General features: G+C 29.1%; 1 protein-coding gene across 4 annotated transcripts in view; it reads left to right on the forward strand.

The window, feature by feature from the left end:
- Nucleotides 1–26,366, forward strand: part of LOC129616642 (pseudouridine-5'-phosphate glycosidase-like) — a 329,630-nt gene that overhangs the window by 184,452 nt on the left and 118,812 nt on the right. For all 4 annotated transcript variants that reach the window (XM_055532273.1, XM_055532270.1, XM_055532271.1 and 1 more), the window contains one exon: nucleotides 19,393–19,731. In XM_055532273.1, coding sequence (XP_055388248.1) covers nucleotides 19,393–19,731 — 339 coding nt within the window. The remainder of the gene's footprint in view (nucleotides 1–19,392; nucleotides 19,732–26,366) is intronic.

Raw genomic sequence — 26,366 nt, forward strand, 5'->3', positions numbered from 1 at the left:
TAGGTATGGGACGACAATGTATCTATTGTAAAAATAATAAAATTAAAATATTATTAAAATTTACGATGTAGATTCTTTCAATGACGTTATTCAATAACCATGAAATAATATATTATCTTTTAATTCCCAAAATAAATCTATAAAAAATTTGAATGAACTAATTTTTGATGAGAGCAATTCACTTAAAATCTTAACGGTTTAAGAAATAAAACTGACGACCTTCATTTTATACTTGGTTCTATTCCATATATTATCCAAATCATAATGCTCACTGAAACTGGGATTAAAGATGATGCACGAGATGATATTTGGATATCAAAATATTCTTAAGTACTTTTCTGCAAAAAAAATAGAAGAAGTGGTAACTTTGACTATATTACATGTATATATAGACTACCAATACAAGGCATTCAATATGTTATTAATTTTTATAAAACAATTGACGAATTTTTAAATAAAATTAATCACAAGGATTGTTTAATAGTAGGAGATTTTAGCTTTAACACACTTGATGAATAAAATTCTCATGTTAAAAATTATGAAAACAAATGGTTACTTCTTTTGTATCAAGCAAATAATACGGCGTGCATTGATACAATATCTAACATTGTATTGATCATATACTAACAACAACATAAATATAGTAATAAGTATTACTCAATTTAAGTACGATATATTGGACCATATTGTGCAACAAAAATTATTATTATCTATATTTTTTTATTATTATTTAAAAAAATACCTTAATTACCAAAATTGCTGAAATTCTAATTTGTCATAACTTAATATGTATTAACGCACATGTATTTGCAAAGATTATAGATAGTTAATGTGAATATTTTTCCATAACATAATTTCTTGCACTATTTTTGTAGGAGTCATATTACTTTCTTAAAAAATTAATCTTTTTAGCACTTTTCCAAAAAATTTTTGAAAAAAGTGCTTATTAGTTTAACTCTGTCCGTCCGTCCGTCTGTTCGTGTGTCTTTTTGCAAAACTTCTACACCCTTAAAGATAGAAAGCTGAAATTTTATATATACGTAGATCCTTACTAGAAACTTATTTCCGTAGAAATTTTTAAACTATCTCCCCCCCTCTAGAAGATATATCCCGCCTTAACCTCAAAAACCCTAAAAATGCCATTTTTTAACAATTTGTTGCAGTGAAACCATAAGCATTTTTCAAATTTTGCAAACGCAGAAAGGCAGTGTCTTACTTCTCCTATCACGGCATACTACGGTCAAGCTTTGAAGAAACAAAATGGCTGTTCAAATTTACCTTTATCTAAAATCCGTTTTTTCCAAATTTTCGATGTTTTTTTTTTTCGAGCTCCCACAACTTGTGGGAGCTCGAAATTTTAGTATCTATAGGCACTAACAAATAGTTTCGTTGGAAGATTTTTTTTTCATATCCACCCCCTCTCAAAATATCACCTCTAGAAATTTATAAAATTTAAATTTTTATCGCCTTATATTAGCGAAACTGCAAGCTTTTTCAAATTTCTATAAACGCAAAAAGCTAATGGTAAATTCCATAACATTAAAAGGTATATTTATTTCTCTTAACTCACGTAATTAACCCATAAAATCCAGCATAATGTTAACCCCTTTCTAAATTAATTTTTGCTTTTATTTCAAAGACTGTATAAATCGTTCATCCTACATATATGCAATCCTAGAAGTAGTTTTGTATATGAATGAAAAAAATTTTAATAGTGTAGTAGGTATATATAGACTGTATTTAAAAGCAATATTTTCACTTGTTTGGCCCAACTTTATTTCTTTGCTTGTTAATTTTACTTTATTCTTACAAAATATTTCAATTATTTATATAAAAGAGCGAGAGATTTGAAAAAGGAAAAGAAAGTTTAGTTTGCATAGGTATGGGACGACAATGTATCTATTGTAAAAAAAATAAAATTAAAATATTATTAAAATTTACGATGTAGATTCTTTCAATGACGTTATTCAATAACCATGAAATAATATATTATCTTTTAATTCCCAAAATAAATCTATAAAAAATTTGAATGAACTAATTTTTGATGAGAGCAATTCACTTAAAATCTTAACGGTTTAAGAAATAAAACTGACGACCTTCATTTTATACTTGGTTCTATTCCATATATTATCCAAATCATAATGCTCACTGAAACTGGGATTAAAGATGATGCACGATATGATATTTGGATATCAAAATATTCTTAAGTACTTTTCTGCAAAAAAAATAGAAGAAGTGGTAACTTTGACTATATTACATGTATATATAGACTACCAATACAAGGCATTCAATATGTTATTAATTTTTATAAAACAATTGACGAATTTTTAAATAAAATTAATCACAAGGATTGTTTAATAGTAGGAGATTTTAGCTTTAACACACTTGATGAATAAAATTCTCATGTTAAAAATTATGAAAACAAATGGTTACTTCTTTTGTATCAAGCAAATAATACGGCGTGCATTGATACAATATCTAACATTGTATTGATCATATACTAACAACAACATAAATATAGTAATAAGTATTACTCAATTTAAGTACGATATATTGGACCATATTGTGCAACAAAAATTATTATTATCTATATTTTTTTATTATTATTTAAAAAAATACCTTAATTACCAAAATTGCTGAAATTCTAATTTGTCATAACTTAATATGTATTAACGCACATGTATTTGCAAAGATTATAGATAGTTAATGTGAATATTTTTCCATAACATAATTTCTTGCACTATTTTTGTAGGAGTCATATTACTTTCTTAAAAAATTAATCTTTTTAGCACTTTTCCAAAAAATTTTTGAAAAAAGTGCTTATTAGTTTAACTCTGTCCGTCCGTCCGTCTGTTCGTGTGTCTTTTTGCAAAACTTCTACACCCTTAAAGATAGAAAGCTGAAATTTTATATATACGTAGATCTTTACTAGAAACTTATTTCCGTAGAAATTTTTAAACTATCTCCCCCCTCTAGAAGATATATCCCGCCTTAACCTCAAAAACCCTAAAAATGCCATTTTTTAACAATTTGTTGCAGTGAAACCATAAGCATTTTTCAAATTTTGCAAACGCAGAAAGGCAGTGTCTTACTTCTCCTATCACGGCATACTACGGTCAAGCTTTGAAGAAACAAAATGGCTGTTCAAATTTACCTTTATCTAAAATCCGTTTTTTCCAAATTTTCGATGTTTTTTTTTTTCGAGCTCCCACAACTTGTGGGAGCTCGAAATTTTAGTATCTATAGGCACTAACAAATAGTTTCGTTGGAAGATTTTTTTTTCATATCCACCCCCTCTCAAAATATCACCTCTAGAAATTTATAAAATTTAAATTTTTATCGCCTTATATTAGCGAAACTGCAAGCTTTTTCAAATTTCTATAAACGCAAAAAGCTAATGGTAAATTCCATAACATTAAAAGGTATAATTATTTCTCTTAACTCACGTAATTAACCCATAAAATCCAGCATAATGTTAACCCCTTTCTAAATTAATTTTTGCTTTTATTTCAAAGACTGTATAAATCGTTCATCCTACATATATGCAATCCTAGAAGTAGTTTTGTATATGAATGAAAAAAATTTTAATAGTGTAGTAGGTATATATAGACTGTATTTAAAAGCAATATTTTCACTTGTTTGGTCCAACTTTATTTCTTTGCTTGTTAATTTTACTTTAAGTAAATTTCAAACCGTTAAGTTAAAATGATATATAAGTTAACATGGGAGACTTATGGTTTTTATAAACATATAAAATTGCTTACTAGTCTATTTCTGTGAAAAGTAATTAATTTTAAGTAGCATAAATTTTGTATAAATAGATCAGTTTTTTAATAAATAAAATTAATTAACTTCAATTAAGTCAGAGAATCAAAAAATCAGAGAACATGGCAAACAATTATTTACACAAACAATCTACACTGACTATGCTTTAAAACTGAAAATTTTACAAGACAATATAGAACACTTACAAGACAACATTTCATCAGCAAGATCAGGTACAATATACAGTAGTTTACTAACAAAGGAAGAAATTATTAAATGCGACATCGACTTTGATAAACTCCATAATATAAAAGTAGGAATTTTAACTGACGACAAAAACAATTTAATTTTCGCTATAAATATTCCAAAAGAATTTATAGAATTAACAGTTTCATTACTAATACCAATGACTGACAATACAAATAGAGAATTAAAATTTACTCCGGAAAATATTTTAAAATTTGATAATAAAACTTTTACTTACACAAAAAATACAGACTTAAAAAATTTAAAACCATCAAACAATTGCCTAATTAAAAGAAATTATAATAAATCATTTAATAATGTTTCAGAAATTTTAGAAATCCAAGAAGGTTAAGTAATTGCAAAAAACCAATATAATGTAAATCTTTCAAGCAATTGTGATGAAAGATCATTTCTTATGAATGGAAATTATTTGATTAATTTTAACAATTGTTCTATAAATATCAACAATTTTACAATAAAAAGTGAAAAAAATTGAATTTAAACATAATTTTTTATTACCAAATTTTGAAGAACATATTGTAAATGTAAATAATGAATTAAGTTTTGATAATATCATCTTAAATCAAATTGAAAATTTTAACAAGATTACAGAAATAAAATACAAAATAATCATATTATATATACGAAATTATTACATCTATTTGTATACTTACCATTTTGATCATAATTATAACATTTGCCTGGAAGCACAACATTTTTAAAATTAAAATTAATATGACGACTCAGGAGAGTCCTCAAACAAGGGAAGGAGGAGTTATATCAGTAAACTCAAATAAAGCCAATTTAAAAGACGACACCTCATTTCCGTCGCCTTTCTTTTATAAAATTTAACAAAATTTTCCATTAACTTAAAATAATAAAAAAAATTCTTTCCTATAAATCTCATAATTCTTATTTTCATATTTTTGCATAATATCAAAAAAAACTCACAATCAACAGTAATTACTTTCACATAAAAAAAATTGTTTTCAAATAAAAGTTGAAATATCAAATTACATACAAAAATAAAATTAACACACTTAAAGTAATTACTGCTGACTAAATAGTTTTATGCTTCCAAGTACCTTAGGTTAATAAATTCATTTTATATCAATAATTATTATTAAGTTTGCTTTCAAAAAGAAAAGTTCAGTTTTACTGTAAATCCTAAGATTAAAGTAAATTGAAATAAATAAATTAACTAACTTAGTCCTAAGATTAAAGTAAAGTTAAATAAATAAGTAAAACAAAAATTTGGTGTTTTTATTTTTTTTTATTTTATTACTGAAAAATAAAATAAATATAATTCGCGTTTTCCGTGCTTACTGGCCCAAATCGATCGGTACGTCTAAACAAGTCGAAGCCTCATTCGCAATAAATCGAATTAGCTCAGATCTCAGTAAATACAACTACGTTGTCGCAGCGTTGCCACAAGATGTTGCCGAGTCAATCATGGATGTATTGGAGGATAAATTAAAGGGAGTACTGACGAGCAGACATTCCATGAGTTTTCAGAAAAGAATTAAGAATTTAATATCGGACGAGGAGATAGGAGGCAGACGACCATCAGAGTTTTACCGTCATTTGAAGCAACTAGCAGGTTCAGTAGCTACACCAGGTGAGGAATTCATCAAGGAACTTTGCTTAAGTCGTCTTCCACACGTAATAAATATCGCTCTAATTTCGCAAAACGTACAAGATATCTAAACCCTATTAAAAACTGCTGACAAAATTTGGGATGCCATGCAGGATGCTAGATCTGTGGTTGCGCCGTTCGCCGCAAAGTCTGAGGAGCTCATCAATCAAATCAAAATTGCAAACCTGCAGGAAGAAATTGGCTCCCTTAAGAAAATAATTGCTGAATTAAAAATTGGAGATGCTGGGCATCGGAAGTCGCGAACCCGTTTCAGAGATAGGACTAGAAATCCTATCGTTATCCTTTCCCTAGCAGAAAAAGATTTAGGTCTACTGGTGCTTACTGTTATTTCCATTTTCGATTTAGAAAAAGTACCAGGAAGTGTGTTGCGCCATGCAAGTGTGGAGCAAAATCAAGGGATCCAAAAAACTAATGCCACCTGCTGTTGGGACGGTCAACAGTTTGGTTTCTTCAAGAACAAGTCGTCTTTTCATTAGAGATAGAAAAAACCATTTGAATTTTTTGATCGATACTGGGGCGGACTTGTCTGTGGTACCATTCACCAATTCCTTGTTGAATTCTGGGAAAGATAAAAATATTTTTCTTTCAGGAGTTAACGGTACTGAAATAGATACATACGGAACTAGAGTAATTTCAGTAAACCTAGGCTTACGTCGTAATTTCACGTACAGTTTTGTTATCGGCCGTGTTATTCGTCCAATTTTAGGTGCTGATTTCTTAGAAAAATTTGGATTGATCATTGATTTGAAGCAAAGGAAGTTAGTAGATTCAGCAACATCCCTTTCAATTAGAGCTTCGGTGGTGTCGATGGATACTCCAGCCGCTAAAACTTACTCTTTGATTTTGGTAAACTTTTGAAGGAATTTGCAGGCCGCATAATATACTTGCCGAAGGTCCATTACCATTCTCCAAGCCTAGAAGATTAAATCATCAGAAACATAGGATCGCAAAGAAAGAATTCGAACACAAGATACAGTTAGGGCCTCGTCATCGCCTATATCATCCCTATTACAATTTGTGCCGAAGAGGGACTCTGTAGATTGGCGTCCCTGCGGAGACTAACGGTGGCTGACAGGTAATCTATACCCCACATAAAGGATTTCAGTACAAGGCTGCACGGATGCACAACATTTTCCAAAATCGATTTGTTTATTGAATACCATCAAATACCCGTGGCTCCAGAAGATGTCCACAAAACCGTAATTATCACACCGTTCGGATTGTTTGAATTTCCCCGCATGAGCTTCGGCTTAAGGAACGCGGCTCAAACTTTTCAGCGTTTTATGAAACAGGTGTTATTTGGATTAGATATCGCGTTCGTTTACTATTTTTCGGAACACCTAAATCGTGTTAGGACTGTTTTCCAGAGGCTAGCAAGGTTTGGTTTAACTATTAAACCAAGTAAATGTGTTCTAGGCGTTAAGACTCTAGATTTCCTTGGTCATACTGTTACTGTTGTATGGTCAAACTTTGAAGCTTCCAGGCGAATTTTTCGGAGACACCACACTCGGTTTTGCAGATCAAAATACACTCGTCGAAAGAATTAGATCATACATGTCTAACATTCGAACCGTTTCGACTCGGACCCCTACACAATCAAAGGAATTCTTTCCAAAAGATTTGAATACGTGCACTCACGTCTTTGTCCGTGTAGACCGTGTTAAAACCGGTCTTACTCCTCCCTATGAAGGTCCTTTCGCGATCGTGAGAAGGTTTCGCAAACATTTCGTACTAGATATAGAAAGCAAAAACGTGTGGGTCTCAGTGGACAGATTAAAGCCAGATTTTGGTATTTTATGCAGCGAGACAAGAAGCCAAAAGCGGCAATGCATCTTATAAAAGTTGTTGAAATTGCTTGGCTCCTTCTGGTACCTGCCATACAAGTTCATAAGTTATTTAGCTATATCTCAGAAACTATAAAAGCTATAGTAATGAAATTTCACTCAAGCGAATATATTTGTAGGGCCGATGTGTTTGATAAATGTCGTTGAAATTGCTTTTCTCCTTCTGGTACATGTCGTACAACTTCAAAAGTTATTTGTCTATATCTCAGAAACTATAAAAGCTGTGGTATTGAAATTTCACACAAGCAAATATATTAGTAGGGTCGATGTGCTTTATAAAATTCGTTAAAATTTCTTGGCTCCAGCTGCTGTAAAACTTCAATAGTAGTTTGGCACACACAGTATTTTGAAAAATACATTTTGAGCCAACTTAAAGTTATAGTCTGTCCCATAGTCAGTTATAGCATATTTATTTGCACATAGAATAACAAATTCGCACGGATATCACAGAGCTGACAAGGTCAACTCTATTTTTTCTAGTTTTCTTCTTAATTTCTAAATTTCAAATTTTTCGCTCTCCAACACTTGTATTAGAACGTTTTCACTGCAGGGGGAGCAATGTAGCGACGCGAAGAAAATATTAGGCAGCTGAAGCACTCTGTATGTAATTATTGGTCTTTAAAGTATTTGTATTATGGTATGCATGCATGTACGTACGTTCGTCGCTTTACAACCACATTTTAATTTAATATGAAATGCAGTTATTCGAGAATTTATTCTCAATAATCTGTATCGTATAACATGAAATTCTTCTTGTATTTCCAAGAGAATTTCGTCATTATTAGCTTTTGTATCAGCAAGGTAGAAGTTAGTAACTAAAATAATTAAATTATTTAAATCAAAAATAATAATTGTTATAGAGTTAATTAATAACTATTAAAAATTAATTAATTAAAATAGTACTGAAGTAACTGAGCCAATGGAAATTGCTAATGAATTGAACAACATCTTTATCAATAGTATAAATGAAATATCAAACAGCATAACATTTGTTGAGTATGAAAACACTATCATAGATTGTGGTACTCGCTTTAAATTCAGAGAGATAAGCTTACCAGAATTGGAAGAAATCATTAAAAATATGAATAATAAAACTGATTACTATGGCTTCAACTCTAAAATAATCAGCGAATATTTCGATATACTGGGCGATATACTTTTGCATATCATTAATTCATCGATGCGTCAAGGTACATTTCCTATTACATGGAAAGAAACAGTAATAAAACCTATTTCTAAAACTAGCCATCCAAAAACTTCAAATGAATATAGACCGATAAATATGTCGCCACTGTACGAAAAAATATTAGAAAACGTAATTAATACGCAATTACAACAGTATCTGGAGCAAAATGATATCTTATGTAACGAGCAAAGTGGATTTAGAGGAAAACATTCTTGCGAATCCGCTTTAAATCTTGTTAATATATAACAAACTAGCAAAAGAAAATAATTTGGTAATTGCGGCGGTTTTTCTAGATTTCAAAAGAGCCTTCGAAACAGTTAAATTTTTCATTTTAAAATTTTCATTTTTAAAATTTTCATTTTTAAATTCTTCATTTTAAAATTTTTCATTTTTAAATAATTTTTTTTTTCTCTTTTATGTTAAATTTTTTATTGTTTTTTAAATTTAATATTAACTATTTTCCTTAATAAAATAGGAAATAAAATATTCTCCAAGGAAATTTTGTATTTATGTAATATGGAATTGTAATATTAATAGTATTTAATACTAATAAATAAATTAAAAAAAAAATTAGAGTTAATTAAAAAATAATATTGTTCATTAAAAAACATGGAAAACAACATCATAAGCATTAAAATCATCAACATCGTTTTTAAAATTATTTAAATATTTTTTAAAATCCTCAAAATATTAAAGTTTTACGTTTTGTTTTTATTATTTTCTGCCTAAAAGAAAAAGAGTCCCTTTTTAATTTTTAGTTTCTGAAAAACTTGATTTGGGTGAACGTAGCGAAATCTAACCAAAAAATGCCTCAATTCACAATCTTTTACTTATTTTTGATATAACTGCAAATGTTATATCATAAAGTTATGAGAGAATTAATTATGTTAAATTGATTGATTAATTAAAGTGAACATAATATAATTAAGTATGATTTTGTAGTGAACATAATTAATAGTGCTGTAAAAAAGTCGACTACCACTTTCCAGACCAAAAAATAAAAATTAAATATGTATTATAAAAAATTTAAAATAGAATTAATAAAAACCAAAAATTAAAAATTTCGGAAATGACGACTTAAAAAGAAATTATAAACATTGGTTAAATAAATTGACAATTCGTAAAAGAAAAAAAAAAAAAAAGACTACGTTGAAAAAAGGTCGACAAATATAAATATAATCAAAAAAAATTTGGGACAATATAAGAGATGCAATTGTGGCTAGGAGTCAAAATTAACATAAAGAAAATGAATTTTTTAAAAATACTTTGACTTTTTTAAATATTATTTGTTCACAGCTAAAGGGTTAGCTAAAAAACATAAAACCAGAAATTTTAATAAGAAGAAGATTATCGATTACAGGTATCGTTTTGAAAATTTTAAATCATCAGTAAGACGATTTAAGAATCAAAAAAGTAAAGAAATACATAACTAAACTAAAAAAAATAGAAATGATGGTCTGTGCACTGAAATATTTAAAAAATGTTCTGATGTCTCCCTAATTGAGATAATTAATAAGTTCTTCATCAAGTAGCTGTATTTCCTGACCATTTAAAAATAAATAAAGTGGTGACGATGCCGAAAAGAAAAAAAAATTCTGATGTGTTTAGCACATAACCGACCGCAACGCCCAGTTTAATGAAAGTGTTGCAGAAGATTATGAAAATTCATGTTGAACGCTTCCTCTCAATTTCAAAGAAGGCAGTAAGCTTTTAGCTAACATTCATAGAAAAATGTAAATTTGGCTTGAAAGAAAAATAAGAAAATTGGTTGATTTATTCTTTTTATATACGCAAAATTGTAAAATTTGTCCAGCTCTAGATGTCTGATATATTCCAAAAGTTGATCAATCTGTCCCATAGCCAAAATAAACTCACGCATAAAAGTTTATCCAAATCGGCTAAGCCGAACTTGAGATACGCGCGAATTTTATACAGCAATCCCTCCAATAACGTAACCTCTTAATATATAATTTCGATATATGTATGTAAATTTTATTTTTCCTACCTATTTTCACTTAATGTAATTTTTACCTCGTTTTACGTAATTTTAAAATAATTTAATATGTAATAATCTATTTTTTTTTTTCATTTAAATTTCTTTCTTTACCAACACACAACTTACTAGTTTAGGCAAATATCAAGTACATACATACATATGTATGTACATACATATTAGTCATATTAGTTTAGTTGGACCTCCTATAATGTAATTTCACTTAACGTAAAAATTTTTCGGTCCCAAAAATTACGTTATAGGAGGAATTGCTTTCCTTTTCGGAATTATTATAAAAAAAACAAATTTTTTTTTTTCTTTTTGTTTCTTTTATTTTATATGTATACATATATATTAAATACAAAATACTATGGCAGCAGTTGACACTTTCTTGTTGGAACAAATTTAAATCAAATAGAGTTTTAATTTATTTTAATAATAACATAACTTTACTAAGTATTATATTAAAAGAAATACAATCTTTTATTCTACTTTATTCTAGTAGAATGACTGTGTTCTTTGAGCATCAACTTTCAACTACTCTTGTAGTATACATTAAAATACAATCATTTTTAATGAAATCTTTAATTTTACAAAACTATTTTTCTTAATTATCGAACAAGGACATTTTTCTTTGTCTTAATTATTTTCTAATCAATTTCTTAAAAACTTATAATCATATTTTTACCACTATTAAGAGTAAACATGTTTTTATATTTTATTACTTTGTTTATTTACTTTTTTGTTTATGGCTAATAGAACTTTAGCATAATTGTTTTTACAACGTGTTGACTCTTGATTTTGTTTATTACAATTATTTTTGGGAGGTATACTTTTACTATTATCTACAATATCCTTATACATAACTCGCGAGCACACTCAGACCGATAAACCGACATCTTTCTAAAAGTACATAATTTATTTACGCTTTCCTACTATGGAAAAGTGCGTTGCCACCGAAAACTCAACATCCAAAATTTGGTGCCATTATGTAACCTACCTCATTGTATATAACGCGGTCGGTGTAAACAATAATCTGTACGAGGGACCGCTTTTATTGAGAAATGAATGAATAAGTAGTTTTCAACTATTCAACAAATAATAAAAAATTCACGACTTCCCTATTCCTACATTTATTGAGTGGACCCCCCAATTTCTACATTAAAATCGTTCCCTCCATATAACTGGTATTTTCATTTAGCAAAAAAATGGAGATTTGCACTTAATTTTATTATGTTGCGATGATGATCTGTACTTTCCTGGCAAGTTCTCTTCAAACTTCTAATGAATTATACATTATTCAGTTTTATTGTTGTTTTGCAAAAATTTAAAAGCACTTTTCGAAATTCGGAAATATTTTATAAATCTATAATATTATTAATATTATCATCATTACTATCTGATGACTCTTATTTTATTATTATTTTCTATCATCAGAGGAGCTATACATGAAGAAGAAACTCATTTTCAAATTAACTATTATCACTTGAAAAGTTTTTTTCTTTTGGTTTATATGCACATATTAACCATAAGCCATTCTATATACAATTTTTTTTGTAACAGTTGCGTAAACTATTACCTGAAAGACATATTCGAAGTGACTTGAGAGATTTTTTATCACGACTAGCAGAATATAAATGAGGATTTTCAATCGTATTTTTTCCCCCGTAGAGATTAAGTGTAAGAAATGAAAGGAACATTAACTTTTTCATCTTGTGCATCCCAAAATGACCACCTTGACGTCATCTTGGAAATGACGTTTTTCTCATTAAAGAATGTCATCTTGTAAAACGTAATCATTATTTTTATTATTAATTGTAAATATTTATCTTGTTGTAACTGTTCTTATATTATTTTATTAGACTATTAGAGTATCTTGAATTTTTAAGCAAATATTCCGATTTAACGACTCTATGTGGTTCATAAAATTAATTAATAATATCACAATAATGAGGATACAAGAGCACACTTTTTGATGATAAAAGAAATTATTTTTGTATACCGATTGTTTAAAAGGTTTGATTTGTTTTGATTTTTTTACTATTTCTACGATCATTAGATCTTCCAACAGATATAATTATTAACTGCTATAAAGTTGTTCAATTTCTATAGTTTTTCGAATCATAGTTTTATTGTTGTTTTGTAAAAGAATTAATGCCAGATCAAACTTTGATGCATTTCTAAGAATCTGTACTTCTCTACCAGAGATGAATTAACTAAATAAGGTTTTAGAGAACCTTTTTAGGACTTTTCCAAAAATTTTTTGGAAAAAAGTCCTCTTTCCGTCCTTTCACTCTGTGCGTCCGTCCGTGGACACTTTTTTTGTTTACAAAACTTCTACACCCTTGAAGATAGAAAGCTGAAATTTAATACGTACATAGAAACTTATTTCCTTAGAACAAAATTTTTACCAATCCCCCCACCTCTAGAAGTTATATCTCCCCAAAACCCTAAAATTGGTCTTTTTTAACTGTTTGTTGCAATGAAACCATAAACATTTTTGAAATTTCGCAAACGCATAAATGCAGCGGCTTGCTTCCCCTAGCGCGGTATACCAAATTTTTGATGTCGTTTTTCTTCTAGACCCCAGTCTGCAGCAGCTTGAAATTTAAGAGGGTTTTAGACGTTAATCAGTAGTTTATTTCGTTAGAAGAAAATTTTTTTCCATCTCCACCCCCTCTCAAGTTATCGCCAAGGTTTTCCATCTCCCCTCTCAAGTCATCCAAGGTAGAAAAAAAAGGTCTGTCTGGTATAAGAAAGTTTTTAAAAACTGTTAGGGCTTGATCGTCGATTTCGCTATTTCACTCGGAAAGTGAGAAGAAACTGAGGAACCATTATATACTTGTATAATGTAATTTTCGAGTGAAAAGAATTATTTGGTATTGCTTATCTCGTTTTTTCTAAGATACGTACAAAATTTATTTACTTTGTTTTTGAAAGTGAGACGTTTTTTTTTGAAAGTTTGAGAAATAATTTTTCTTTTACTTTAATTAGAATTTGTTTTTTATGAAATCACAAAAAATTTTTTAAACTATATGTCCAAACTACATATCTACTTTTACTATGAAGATATTATATAAAAATTTAAGAAAAGTTTTAAAACGTTCCTTTGTATAGTATAATGTAATTTATGATATACACTTTTTTCACAGTTTAATTTTCAAAATACGTCTTCACACAATAAAAATATCAAAAAACAATAGAAACAAATGACGTAATGTACATAAAAAATGGCGACAAAGCAATTTTCAATGATCATATCCTGTAGATTTCATACCATGATTTAAAGTATACCCGTGAAAGTGGTTCCTTTCACGGTCAATGTCGTTTCTTTTATAAGAAAGCATTAAATTTTTGAATTTCTTTTTAATTTCTGTGATATTAAATTCACATTCTGATAATTTTTTACAATTTTCAATAAAACTTTCCCGCCCAACATAGAGTTTTCTATATCAAGTCTGACTCTAGTTGGAAAAATTGTTCGATTATGAGACCACACTTTATCTTATTTTTCTTCTAAAATTCAAAATTAAATCGAAGTATTCGTAAATCCATTAAAAAAATTCATAAAAATTATAAAAGAAAATTAAATTTTTAGTATAAACTCTAAACCCCTAGTGAAAATACATATGTTCGATAGTGAAAATACAACACGTTGAGATACACGCTCAGCGGTGCATATAAAAAAATACGTTAAGTTCGACTACATAACGTAAAATGTTTCTCATTTAAACAAAATATTTCCACTTCTGGAAGATTAAGGAAGTTACTACAACCTCGCAATATTTTCCAATAAATTTGACATTGTTTTTAGCACTTTTCCAAAAAATTTTTTGAAAAAAGTGCTTATTAGTTTCACTCTGTCTGTCCGTCCGTGGACACTTTTTTTGTTTACAAAACTCCTACATCCTTGAAGATAGAAAGCTATTTCATACGTACATAGATCTTCACTAGAAACTTATTTCCGTAGAACAAAATTTTTCCCTATCTCCCCCTCTCTAGAAGTTATACACCCCCAAAACCCTAAAAATGTCCTTTTTTAAATATTTGTTGCAATGAAACCATAAGCATTTTTGAAATTTTTCAAACGCAGAAAGGCAGTGGCTTGCTTTCCCTAACGCGATATACTATAGTTAAACTTTAGAAAAACAAAATGGCCTTTCAAATTTACCGTTATCTAAAGTCCTTTTTTTCCAAATTTTTGATGTCGTTTTTCTTCTAGACCCCAGCCTGTAGAAGCTTGAAATTTTAGGAGCTTTTAGACATTAACAAATAGTTCATTTTGTTAGAAGAAAATTTTTTTCCATCTCCACTCCCTCTCAAGTTATCACCTCTTGAAATTCGTAAAATTTGAATTTTTGACACCTTATATTTCCGAAACCGCAAGCTTTTTCAAATTTTTATAAACGCAGAAAGCTAATGGTAAATTCCATGAAATTAAAAAATATAATTATTTTTTTTAACTCACACAATTAACCCTTAAAATCGAACATTATGTTAACCCCTTTTTATATTAATTTTTGCTTTATTTCAAAGACTTCATAAATGCGTCATCCTAAATATATGCAATCCTAAAATAGTTTTATATATGAGTGAAAATAAATTTTAATAGTGTGAAAGGTATACATAGACTGTATTTAAAAGAAGAATTTTCACTTGTTGAAGGGAAAAGTGCTACAATACAAACCATTGGTTTGACCCAACTCTATTTCTTTTATTTTGTTTTATTTCCTCAATAACCTTTTAATTAATTTCTAAAATGACACACTATTCTTTTTTAATAAATCACTACTTTTTTTGAACTTTTTTTTATTAAATTTTTTAAATCATATTTTTTTTTCAATCGGTTAGATAAATATTAAATTTGTACAATCTTTATCTAATTATATTCCAATGGTTAACAATAAATACTTGTTAAACGAAAATAGCATAGGAAAAACAAAAATAAATATTGCGCGCCCTTATAACAAGATTTGCTCAGTTTTGAGTAAATGAGGTTTAAAGTTTTGAAATCGTTTTTTTTCATAGTTTTTATACTTTTGGGGATTCTGGTTGCTCTGTAATTACTTACTTTTTTTAGAACTCTTTTGCCTCTTTAACCACCAGAGCGTAAACAAATTTCATTTTGTTTTGTAATACGTTATTTCGTATTGTTTTTTAAATATATAAACTAATTTATAAATCTATAAAATAAAGTAAGCATATATTCACGGTGCCATCATAACAAAATATATATTTAGTTGTATTATAATTCAGTACAAATATTATTGTTTTACTTAAATCATTATCATTCCAAGAATTGCCTGTTTACAGAACGAAAGAATTTGAAAATGAATTAAAATTTATTGCATAATATGTTGAATACAATTTTTTAATAAGCGATATCGACAGAGCTCATAAAACTTGAATACATTAAATGCTGCTCACCTCCTTTTAAAATGAAAGTTTCATCCTATTTAATTTTATTAAATATTAGCTATCAATTGGTATAACAACGCCTGGATTTCAAACTTCTTATTATGCGATCTTTTTCCATATTTCATTTTACCTTCATGAGTTTTAAAAAACACTTCAGTAGCTAAAATGCCTTCGTTATAATTATTTCAGCTTCTTTAAATTCCTCCAAATATTCTTCGTCAACATATTGATTAACGTTATCAATAGTTGTATATGTATTTTACATGATCGACCTCCAATTGTGCCGATCATACCTATGTATTCACCAGTATAAAAATTATTAACTAAATAATTTAATTAAGTGTTATTCGTATTTTCTGTATTAGTTTTAGTTGGAACGACGATTGTACTCCTCAATTCCCGTTCCAAACCCAAGCTTAATCATATTTTTGTTCCTAAAATTTAGATTGCCACACAATCTGTAATTTTCTTTATATTATATTATCCTTATATTGTTTCGTGATTAACTTACCTGATAAACAGTAATAAACTAAAATGATAAACAGTAATAAACTAAATAACTGAATGCCTAGGGTCGATTAACAAGTAAAATTAATAAATTGCTTTGAATTATGTTTGTTATAAGAGCAAAATTATAATAAGCTGTGTTCTGTAATAAATAGTTTTAATGTTGGAATATTATAAAGGTTTGAAATAAGTAATATTAAAATAAGAAAAATAAAGTTGGGTCAAACCAATGGTTTGTATTGTAGCACTTTTCCCTTCAACAAGTGAAAATTCTGCTTTTAAATACAGTCTATGCATACCTATCACACTATTAAAATTATTTTCATTCATATTTAACTATTTCTAGGATTGCATATATTTAGGATGATGCATTCATGCAGTCTTTGAAATTAAGCAAAAATTAATATAAAGAGGGGTTAACATAATGCTCGATTTTAAGGGTTAATTGTGTGAGTTAAGAAAAATAATTATATTTTTTAATGTTAAGCAATTTACCGCTAACTTTTTATGTTTATAGAAATTTGAAAACGTTTGCGATTTTGAAAATTTAAGGTGCCAAAAATTCAAATTTTACAAATTTCAAGAGGCGATAACTTGAGAGTGGGTGGAGGTGGAAAAAAATTCTTCTAACGAAATGAACTATTTGTTAATGTCTATAAGCCCCTAAAATTTCAAGCTTCTACAGGCTGGGGTCTAGAAGAAAAACGAAATCAAAAATTTGGAAAAAAAAGACTTTAGATAACGGTAAATTTGAACGGCCATTTTGTTTTTCTAAAGTTTAACTATAGTATATCGCACTAGGGGAAGCAAGCCGCTGCCTTTATGCGTTTGCAAAATTTTAAAAATGCTTATGGTTTCATTGCAACAAATAGTTAAAAAAGGCCATTTTTAGGGTTTTGGGGGGGTATAACTTCTAGAGGGGGGAGATAGGTAAAAATTTTGTTCTACGGAAATAAGTTTATAGTAAATATCTATGTACATACAAAATTTCAGCTTTCTATCTTCAAGGGTGTAGAAGTTTTGTAAACAGACACACGGACAGACGGACGGACGGACGGACGGACGGACGGACGGACGGACGGACAGACGGACGGTCGGACGAACGGACGGACGGACGGACAGAGTGAAACTAATAAGCACTTTTTTTCAAAAATTTTTTGGAAAAGTGCTAAAAATAGCCTTACAATAAAAAAAAAAATTATTTTTCTTAATAATAAAAAAATTCAAATTGATTAAGAGCTTTTGATCAATTAAGCTATTGAACTTTCGATGATCTCAAAAATTCTTTATTATTTTGGATATATGGTTAATCTTTAACAGCGTGTAGATTTTATTATAAAAAAATTGTTTACTATTTAGCTTTTTTTCTGGTTTAGACGGTAGAGGTTCTTCTTTTTATTAGTTTATTACATTGATGAAAGTATAGACTATTACTTAAGCTGTGTTAAGTATGATGATAGCTTTAGATGTACGTGCGCGGTTTATGTTTAGAAATAGGCTATTCAACCTTTAAAAAAATTGGAATTTTTAAAAAAATTTGAGTTTTTCAAATGATTTAGATTCTCTTAATAGTTTTTGCTAACTGTTTGTCTGTTCAAAAGAGTCAAGTGAACATAGTTATTTCCATTTTGTATACTGGTACATGGTTATTTCCATTTCAATACTGGTTCAATCGCATTGCCAATTCAATAAAGTCCTTATATTCTTGTTTAAAATCGACTTCTAATTCGATCTAGTCTTCAGTTGTTAATAATCAAAAAGATCTAGCGACTAAGAACTTGGCACGAGTCCTTATTTCTTACACATTTTTAGGTACTACAGACGAGAAGTGTTGAAGCAACTGATTTTCATCATAAAATAAATTTGAAAAGTTAGCAACTTAAAAATCTTGTATAGGTACTTTACCAAAGCTGATTTTCTTTTGTTTTTTTTTTTGCTACTATATTTCGTGCAAATATATAGTATGTATATTATTTGCTAATATATTTTATCCCGAATAACGAGGACTTTTCTTTCCATACACCTAAAAAACAAACTTTATATATCGAGAAAATTATCAAATTTTTGGAGATTTTCTATAACATACCACATGTAAATATATCTTTTGTACTTGATTGATATCTTTTGTACTTGAAATTTTTTTAGAGAGTCGATATTCAAAAAAGTTCCGCAATAAATATTTGTTTCTTAACATATCACATATTAATTCTACGACATTTCGCTTGAATACATTCGATTTTATTAGTAAGTGAATACATTTAATTTTTTGCTGCAAGTACTCTTCCGGACCCCAAACTCGTGGGTAAATTTTTAATAAAGTTCCGGAACGAAACCTGTTCTATAGTATGACATATAGTAAAATTAGAATTTTCATAAAGTTCAAATGCTTGTATTCCCGAAAAATATGTAAAACCAGAGAACGTACTATTCTTTGTATTAAGCCCTGTTATAACTTTTTAAACTGGAAACTGTTTGTTTGTAGTCTTTATCTTTTTCTAACGAAAGTTTTAAGTAAAAAAACTTGGGTATGTTAAATGATCTTAAAACTCCTCAGGCTCCGAAACGGTTCCGATTTGACACCATGTTCAGCAAACAAATTATCGATACTGTATCCCGATGGGATATGACTCCTAACTTATTGCTGAATCAATTTGTATACTTATTTGCAATTGCAATCAAAATAATGATTCTCATTGGTTTTAATGCTTACAAAAATTCTATAAGGAGACTATAAAATTTTATTAAATTTATAAGCAGTATTATTTTACATGAATAGGTGGAGTGCATCGTGATGGCCAAAACACTTTTGATATATCGGCAGATTTAATCGAATTAGGGAAAAGCCCAATGGCTGTTATTTGTAGTGGGGTCAAGTCGATTTTGGATATTCAGAAAACTTTAGAATTCCTGGAAACTCATGGGGTTTGTGTTGCTACTTATCAAGTCCCAGACTTTGAATTTCCAGCGTTTTATACTCGTAAAAGTGGCTGTAAGGCACCCTACAATATGGAAAATAGTGAAGAGGCAGCTGAGTTTATACATTCTCTGTTGAAAATTGAATCCAAATCAGGAATATTATTAGCCGTCCCCATACCAGAGAAGGATTCAATTGCAGGTAAGAATCAAATTTTAACATCATATTTGATAGTAAAACTTAAATTTCCTCAAAAAAGACAATCTTCTCAAAAAAAGTAAATTATAACTACACAGGGTGTTTTGTGTAAGTTTGCATATTATTTCTGCATGAATTTTTGACTAATTTCCAGCAAAAGATCATAGGGTGGCGATGTACTAATTTTCGAACTATGGTCTGGAAAAATTGATGCCAGGTTAAAAAAAAATATTCCAGATGTAATTATACAAATAAATAATAATCTATATTATATTTTACAAGATTTTTCCAGTTCATGAACAGGTATACATATAATCTAATAAATAACAAAAACAAAAAAATGAAAATAGCAAAAGAGAATACTGGGTAGATACATTACTCAATTGATTATACATACTGTAAAACAAAAACAAAAAATGAAAAGCGAAAAGCGAAAGAGAATAAAAAAAGAGTAGTAATATTTTTTTTGTTTTTTTGCTTTACTATCATAAACAAAAATAAAAAGCAAAAGGAAGCGAAATATTTTAAATGAGTTAAGTAAGAGTAAAATAATTTTTTGTTGTTGTATTTAACATGGAATGGAATTAAAAAAAATAAAACTAAAAATTGTGAGAGATATAAGAACACGAATAACGTTACGTTACGTACTAAGGCAATTATTCTTCGTGTGCTTGCGAAATTTCAATTGAGTAAGTAGCCAAGCCAGGTCTGCAGCGTTTCCACTTGGATATATATCCATTTGGATACATTTTTGCTTTAAAATTTAGCTTGGATACAAAGATACTCAAAACTGCTAAAATGTCAAAATTGGCTACATTTTAAAATTTTGCTGAAATATGGATACATTTCTTTCTCGAACACTAAATAAATATTAGAAAACTTTTAAAGTGCTGTAACTTTTAAGTGAAAAATCTTCCAAAAAATTTTATTTGCTGACTAAATAAAATTTGCCTGTTTTCATGCTGAATCGTTTTTACCGCATAGTTCAATAGCTACAGAACATATATTTTCTGACCTTAAATTTTTAAATGTAATAGAAATAGCGTGTGATTTCTAAAAGAATTTACTACAAATAATGAAACTGACATTGTTGAATAAAGCAAATTAATATTATTTACGAGTTTATCGGTATGAAATAAGACGATTTAGTATAATAATTCTACTTTAGGAGGCTGGCTACATTTTGGATACATTTTTGCTCGAAATTGGATACATTTTGTTTTTATTGACTGGGAACACTGCAGGTCTGTATAAAGAAAAGAGGCATTGATTTTTTATTAATTCACATTCACTTTGGTTTTAAAGTTTAACGTGAAAGGTACTATTTCCAATTGCGGATTCTTTTCTTTTTAGAAAATGGATAACAAATAAAACAAACGTAAAGAATATATGAAAGCATTTAAAAAAGCAAGCAAAATTAAAATTCAAATGCAATCTTATTATGCAGCAAATCGTGAAGCAATTCTCGAACGAAAAAGTCAAAGTACAGAAGCGACTTCAACTCGGGATCATGAATATTATATGCAAAATCGAAATGATATACTAAATTATAAATTCAGAAACTATAATGAAAATAGTCAAGTTATTAATGATCGAGTTATTAGTTATTAATGATCGAGTTATATTTAAATCAGCTATTTTCAGTGCTCCAAATTTCTTTTATCCAACTCCCCATAATCTTGGTCCTGATGGAAATATTTTAACAGATAACGTTGTTTATAAGGAAATTTTTCGTTCTTAATTGTTAACTAATTCTTAAATTGAATTTTAATCATATCTATGTAATTAACAGTGACACATATTACATCTTAAAATTTATTAAATTAAAAATATTTCCATTACTTTTATTTATCATTAGTATTCAAACCAATATGATATTTATGCATATACAAGTATATACCTGCATATGTATGCCATAATATGTACAAATTTTTCTAAACTTATTTTAAAATTGATTGCCACAATCCTGTTTTTACAACAGATAATGCTGCTTATAAGCAAACCACAGGGGCCCCTAGTAATATATATAATAACTTAATCAAAAATTTTGTTAAAAGTTCGCATTATAAACATAAAATTTAATTTTTAAAATAAAAGTTTTAATTACAAGCATAACAGCCGGGATGCCGAAATTTTATATTGCATTCTGCAAGCTTTGCTAAATTACCTATTTTTATATTAGCCAAACTTTAACTTTACAGAAAGGATGTTTTTGTTTTACAATGCCATAATTTTCTGGGGCTTAATTAACCGATAACGTCCTCCTTTTCAAATGTCTAACCATTTTTCTGGTTCAAATGATCCACAAAATTTAAATAAAACAAATGACAAACCTTGGTTGGAAAATTAACAACAATATGCTTGGAAAATTAACAATATTGGTTTTTTATTTTATATATCTTATTTTGCTCTGTAGCAAAATAAGATATATATGTATATTTCTTATAATAATATATATCTCGTTTTGCTTATTTTGAAAACGAAAACGAAAACAAAAACAAAAACAAAAACAAAAACAAAAACAAAAACAAAAACAAAAACAAAAACAAAAACAAAAACGAAAACGAAAACGAAAACGAAAACGAAAACGAAAACGAAAACGAAAACGAAAACGAAAACGAAAACGAAAACGAAAACGAAAACGAAAACGAAAACGAAAACGAAAACGAAAACGAAAACGAAAACGAAAACGAAAACGAAAACGAAAACGAAAACGAAAACGAAAACGAAAACGAAAACGAAAACGAAAACGAAAACGAAACCGAAAACGAAAACGAAAACGAAAACGAAAATGAAAACGAAAACGAAAACGAAAACGAAAACGAAAACGAAAACGAAAACGAAAACGAAAACGAAAACGAAAACGAAAACGAAAACGAAAACGAAAACGAAAACGAAAACGAAAACGAAAACGAAAACGAAAACGAAAACGAAAACGAAAACGAAAACGAAAACGAAAACGAAAACGAAAACGAAAACGAAAACGAAAACGAAAACGAAAACGAAAACGAAAACGAAAACGAAAACGAAAACGAAAACGAAAACGAAAACGAAAACGAAAACGAAAACGAAAACGAAAACGAAAACGAAAACGAAAACGAAAACGAAAACGAAAACGAAAACGAAAACGAAAACGAAAACGAAAACGAAAACGAAAACGAAAACGAAAACGAAAACGAAAACGAAAACGAAAACGAAAACGAAAACGAAAACGAAAACGAAAACGAAAACGAAAACGAAAACGAAAACGAAAACGAAAACGAAAACGAAAACGAAAACGAAAACGAAAACGAAAACGAAAACGAAAACGAAAACGAAAACGAAAACGAAAACGAAAACGAAAACGAAAACGAAAACGAAAACGAAAACGAAAACGAAAACGAAAACGAAAACGAAAACGAAAACGAAAACGAAAACGAAAACGAAAACGAAAACGAAAACGAAAACGAAAACGAAAACGAAAACGAAAACGAAAACGAAAACGAAAACGAAAACGAAAACGAAAACGAAAACGAAAACGAAAACGAAAACGAAAACGAAAACGAAAACGAAAACGAAAACGAAAACGAAAACGAAAACGAAAACGAAAACGAAAACGAAAACGAAAACGAAAACGAAAACGAAAACGAAAACGAAAACGAAAACGAAAACGAAAACGAAAACGAAAACGAAAACGAAAACGAAAACGAAAACGAAAACGAAAACGAAAACGAAAACGAAAACGAAAACGAAAACGAAAACGAAAACGAAAACGAAAACGAAAACGAAAACGAAAACGAAAACGAAAACGAAAACGAAAACGAAAACGAAAACGAAAACGAAAACGAAAACGAAAACGAAAACGAAAACGAAAACGAAAACGAAAACGAAAACGAAAACGAAAACGAAAACGAAAACGAAAACGAAAACGAAAACGAAAACGAAAACGAAAACGAAAACGAAAACGAAAACGAAAACGAAAACGAAAACGAAAACGAAAACGAAAACGAAAACGAAAACGAAAACGAAAACGAAAACGAAAACGAAAACGAAAACGAAAACGAAAACGAAAACGAAAACGAAAACGAAAACGAAAACGAAAACGAAAACGAAAACGAAAACGAAAACGAAAACGAAAACGAAAACGAAAACGAAAACGAAAACGAAAACGAAAACGAAAACGAAAACGAAAACGAAAACGAAAACGAAAACGAAAACGAAAACGAAAACGAAAACGAAAACGAAAACGAAAACGAAAACGAAAACGAAAACGAAAACGAAAACGAAAACGAAAACGAAAACGAAAACGAAAACGAAAACGAAAACGAAAACGAAAACGAAAACGAAAACGAAAACGAAAACGAAAACGAAAACGAAAACGAAAACGAAAACGAAAACGAAAACGAAAACGAAAACGAAAACGAAAACGAAAACGAAAACGAAAACGAAAACGAAAACGAAAACGAAAACGAAAACGAAAACGAAAACGAAAACGAAAACGAAAACGAAAACGAAAACGAAAACGAAAACGAAAACGAAAACGAAAACGAAAACGAAAACGAAAACGAAAACGAAAACGAAAACGAAAACGAAAACGAAAACGAAAACGAAAACGAAAACGAAAACGAAAACGAAAACGAAAACGAAAACGAAAACGAAAACGAAAACGAAAACGAAAACGAAAACGAAAACGAAAACGAAAACGAAAACGAAAACGAAAACGAAAACGAAAACGAAAACGAAAACGAAAACGAAAACGAAAACGAAAACGAAAACGAAAACGAAAACGAAAACGAAAACGAAAACGAAAACGAAAACGAAAACGAAAACGAAAACGAAAACGAAAACGAAAACGAAAACGAAAACGAAAACGAAAACGAAAACGAAAACGAAAACGAAAACGAAAACGAAAACGAAAACGAAAACGAAAACGAAAACGAAAACGAAAACGAAAACGAAAACGAAAACGAAAACGAAAACGAAAACGAAAACGAAAACGAAAACGAAAACGAAAACGAAAACGAAAACGAAAACGAAAACGAAAACGAAAACGAAAACGAAAACGAAAACGAAAACGAAAACGAAAACGAAAACGAAAACGAAAACGAAAACGAAAACGAAAACGAAAACGAAAACGAAAACGAAAACGAAAACGAAAACGAAAACGAAAACGAAAACGAAAACGAAAACGAAAACGAAAACGAAAACGAAAACGAAAACGAAAACGAAAACGAAAACGAAAACGAAAACGAAAACGAAAACGAAAACGAAAACGAAAACGAAAACGAAAACGAAAACGAAAACGAAAACGAAAACGAAAACGAAAACGAAAACGAAAACGAAAACGAAAACGAAAACGAAAACGAAAACGAAAACGAAAACGAAAACGAAAACGAAAACGAAAACGAAAACGAAAACGAAAACGAAAACGAAAACGAAAACGAAAACGAAAACGAAAACGAAAACGAAAACGAAAACGAAAACGAAAACGAAAACGAAAACGAAAACGAAAACGAAAACGAAAACGAAAACGAAAACGAAAACGAAAACGAAAACGAAAACGAAAACGAAAACGAAAACGAAAACGAAAACGAAAACGAAAACGAAAACGAAAACGAAAACGAAAACGAAAACGAAAACGAAAACGAAAACGAAAACGAAAACGAAAACGAAAACGAAAACGAAAACGAAAACGAAAACGAAAACGAAAACGAAAACGAAAACGAAAACGAAAACGAAAACGAAAACGAAAACGAAAACGAAAACGAAAACGAAAACGAAAACGAAAACGAAAACGAAAACGAAAACGAAAACGAAAACGAAAACGAAAACGAAAACGAAAACGAAAACGAAAACGAAAACGAAAACGAAAACGAAAACGAAAACGAAAACGAAAACGAAAACGAAAACGAAAACGAAAACGAAAACGAAAACGAAAACGAAAACGAAAACGAAAACGAAAACGAAAACGAAAACGAAAACGAAAACGAAAACGAAAACGAAAACGAAAACGAAAACGAAAACGAAAACGAAAACGAAAACGAAAACGAAAACGAAAACGAAAACGAAAACGAAAACGAAAACGAAAACGAAAACGAAAACGAAAACGAAAACGAAAACGAAAACGAAAACGAAAACGAAAACGAAAACGAAAACGAAAACGAAAACGAAAACGAAAACGAAAACGAAAACGAAAACGAAAACGAAAACGAAAACGAAAACGAAAACGAAAACGAAAACGAAAACGAAAACGAAAACGAAAACGAAAACGAAAACGAAAACGAAAACGAAAACGAAAACGAAAACGAAAACGAAAACGAAAACGAAAACGAAAACGAAAACGAAAACGAAAACGAAAACGAAAACGAAAACGAAAACGAAAACGAAAACGAAAACGAAAACGAAAACGAAAACGAAAACGAAAACGAAAACGAAAACGAAAACGAAAACGAAAACGAAAACGAAAACGAAAACGAAAACGAAAACGAAAACGAAAACGAAAACGAAAACGAAAACGAAAACGAAAACGAAAACGAAAACGAAAACGAAAACGAAAACGAAAACGAAAACGAAAACGAAAACGAAAACGAAAACGAAAACGAAAACGAAAACGAAAACGAAAACGAAAACGAAAACGAAAACGAAAACGAAAACGAAAA

The sequence above is a fragment of the Condylostylus longicornis genome, unplaced genomic scaffold (assembly GCF_029603195.1).
Source record: "Condylostylus longicornis isolate FDR11 unplaced genomic scaffold, ASM2960319v2 ptg000257l, whole genome shotgun sequence".
Lineage (NCBI taxonomy): Eukaryota > Metazoa > Arthropoda > Insecta > Diptera > Dolichopodidae > Condylostylus > Condylostylus longicornis.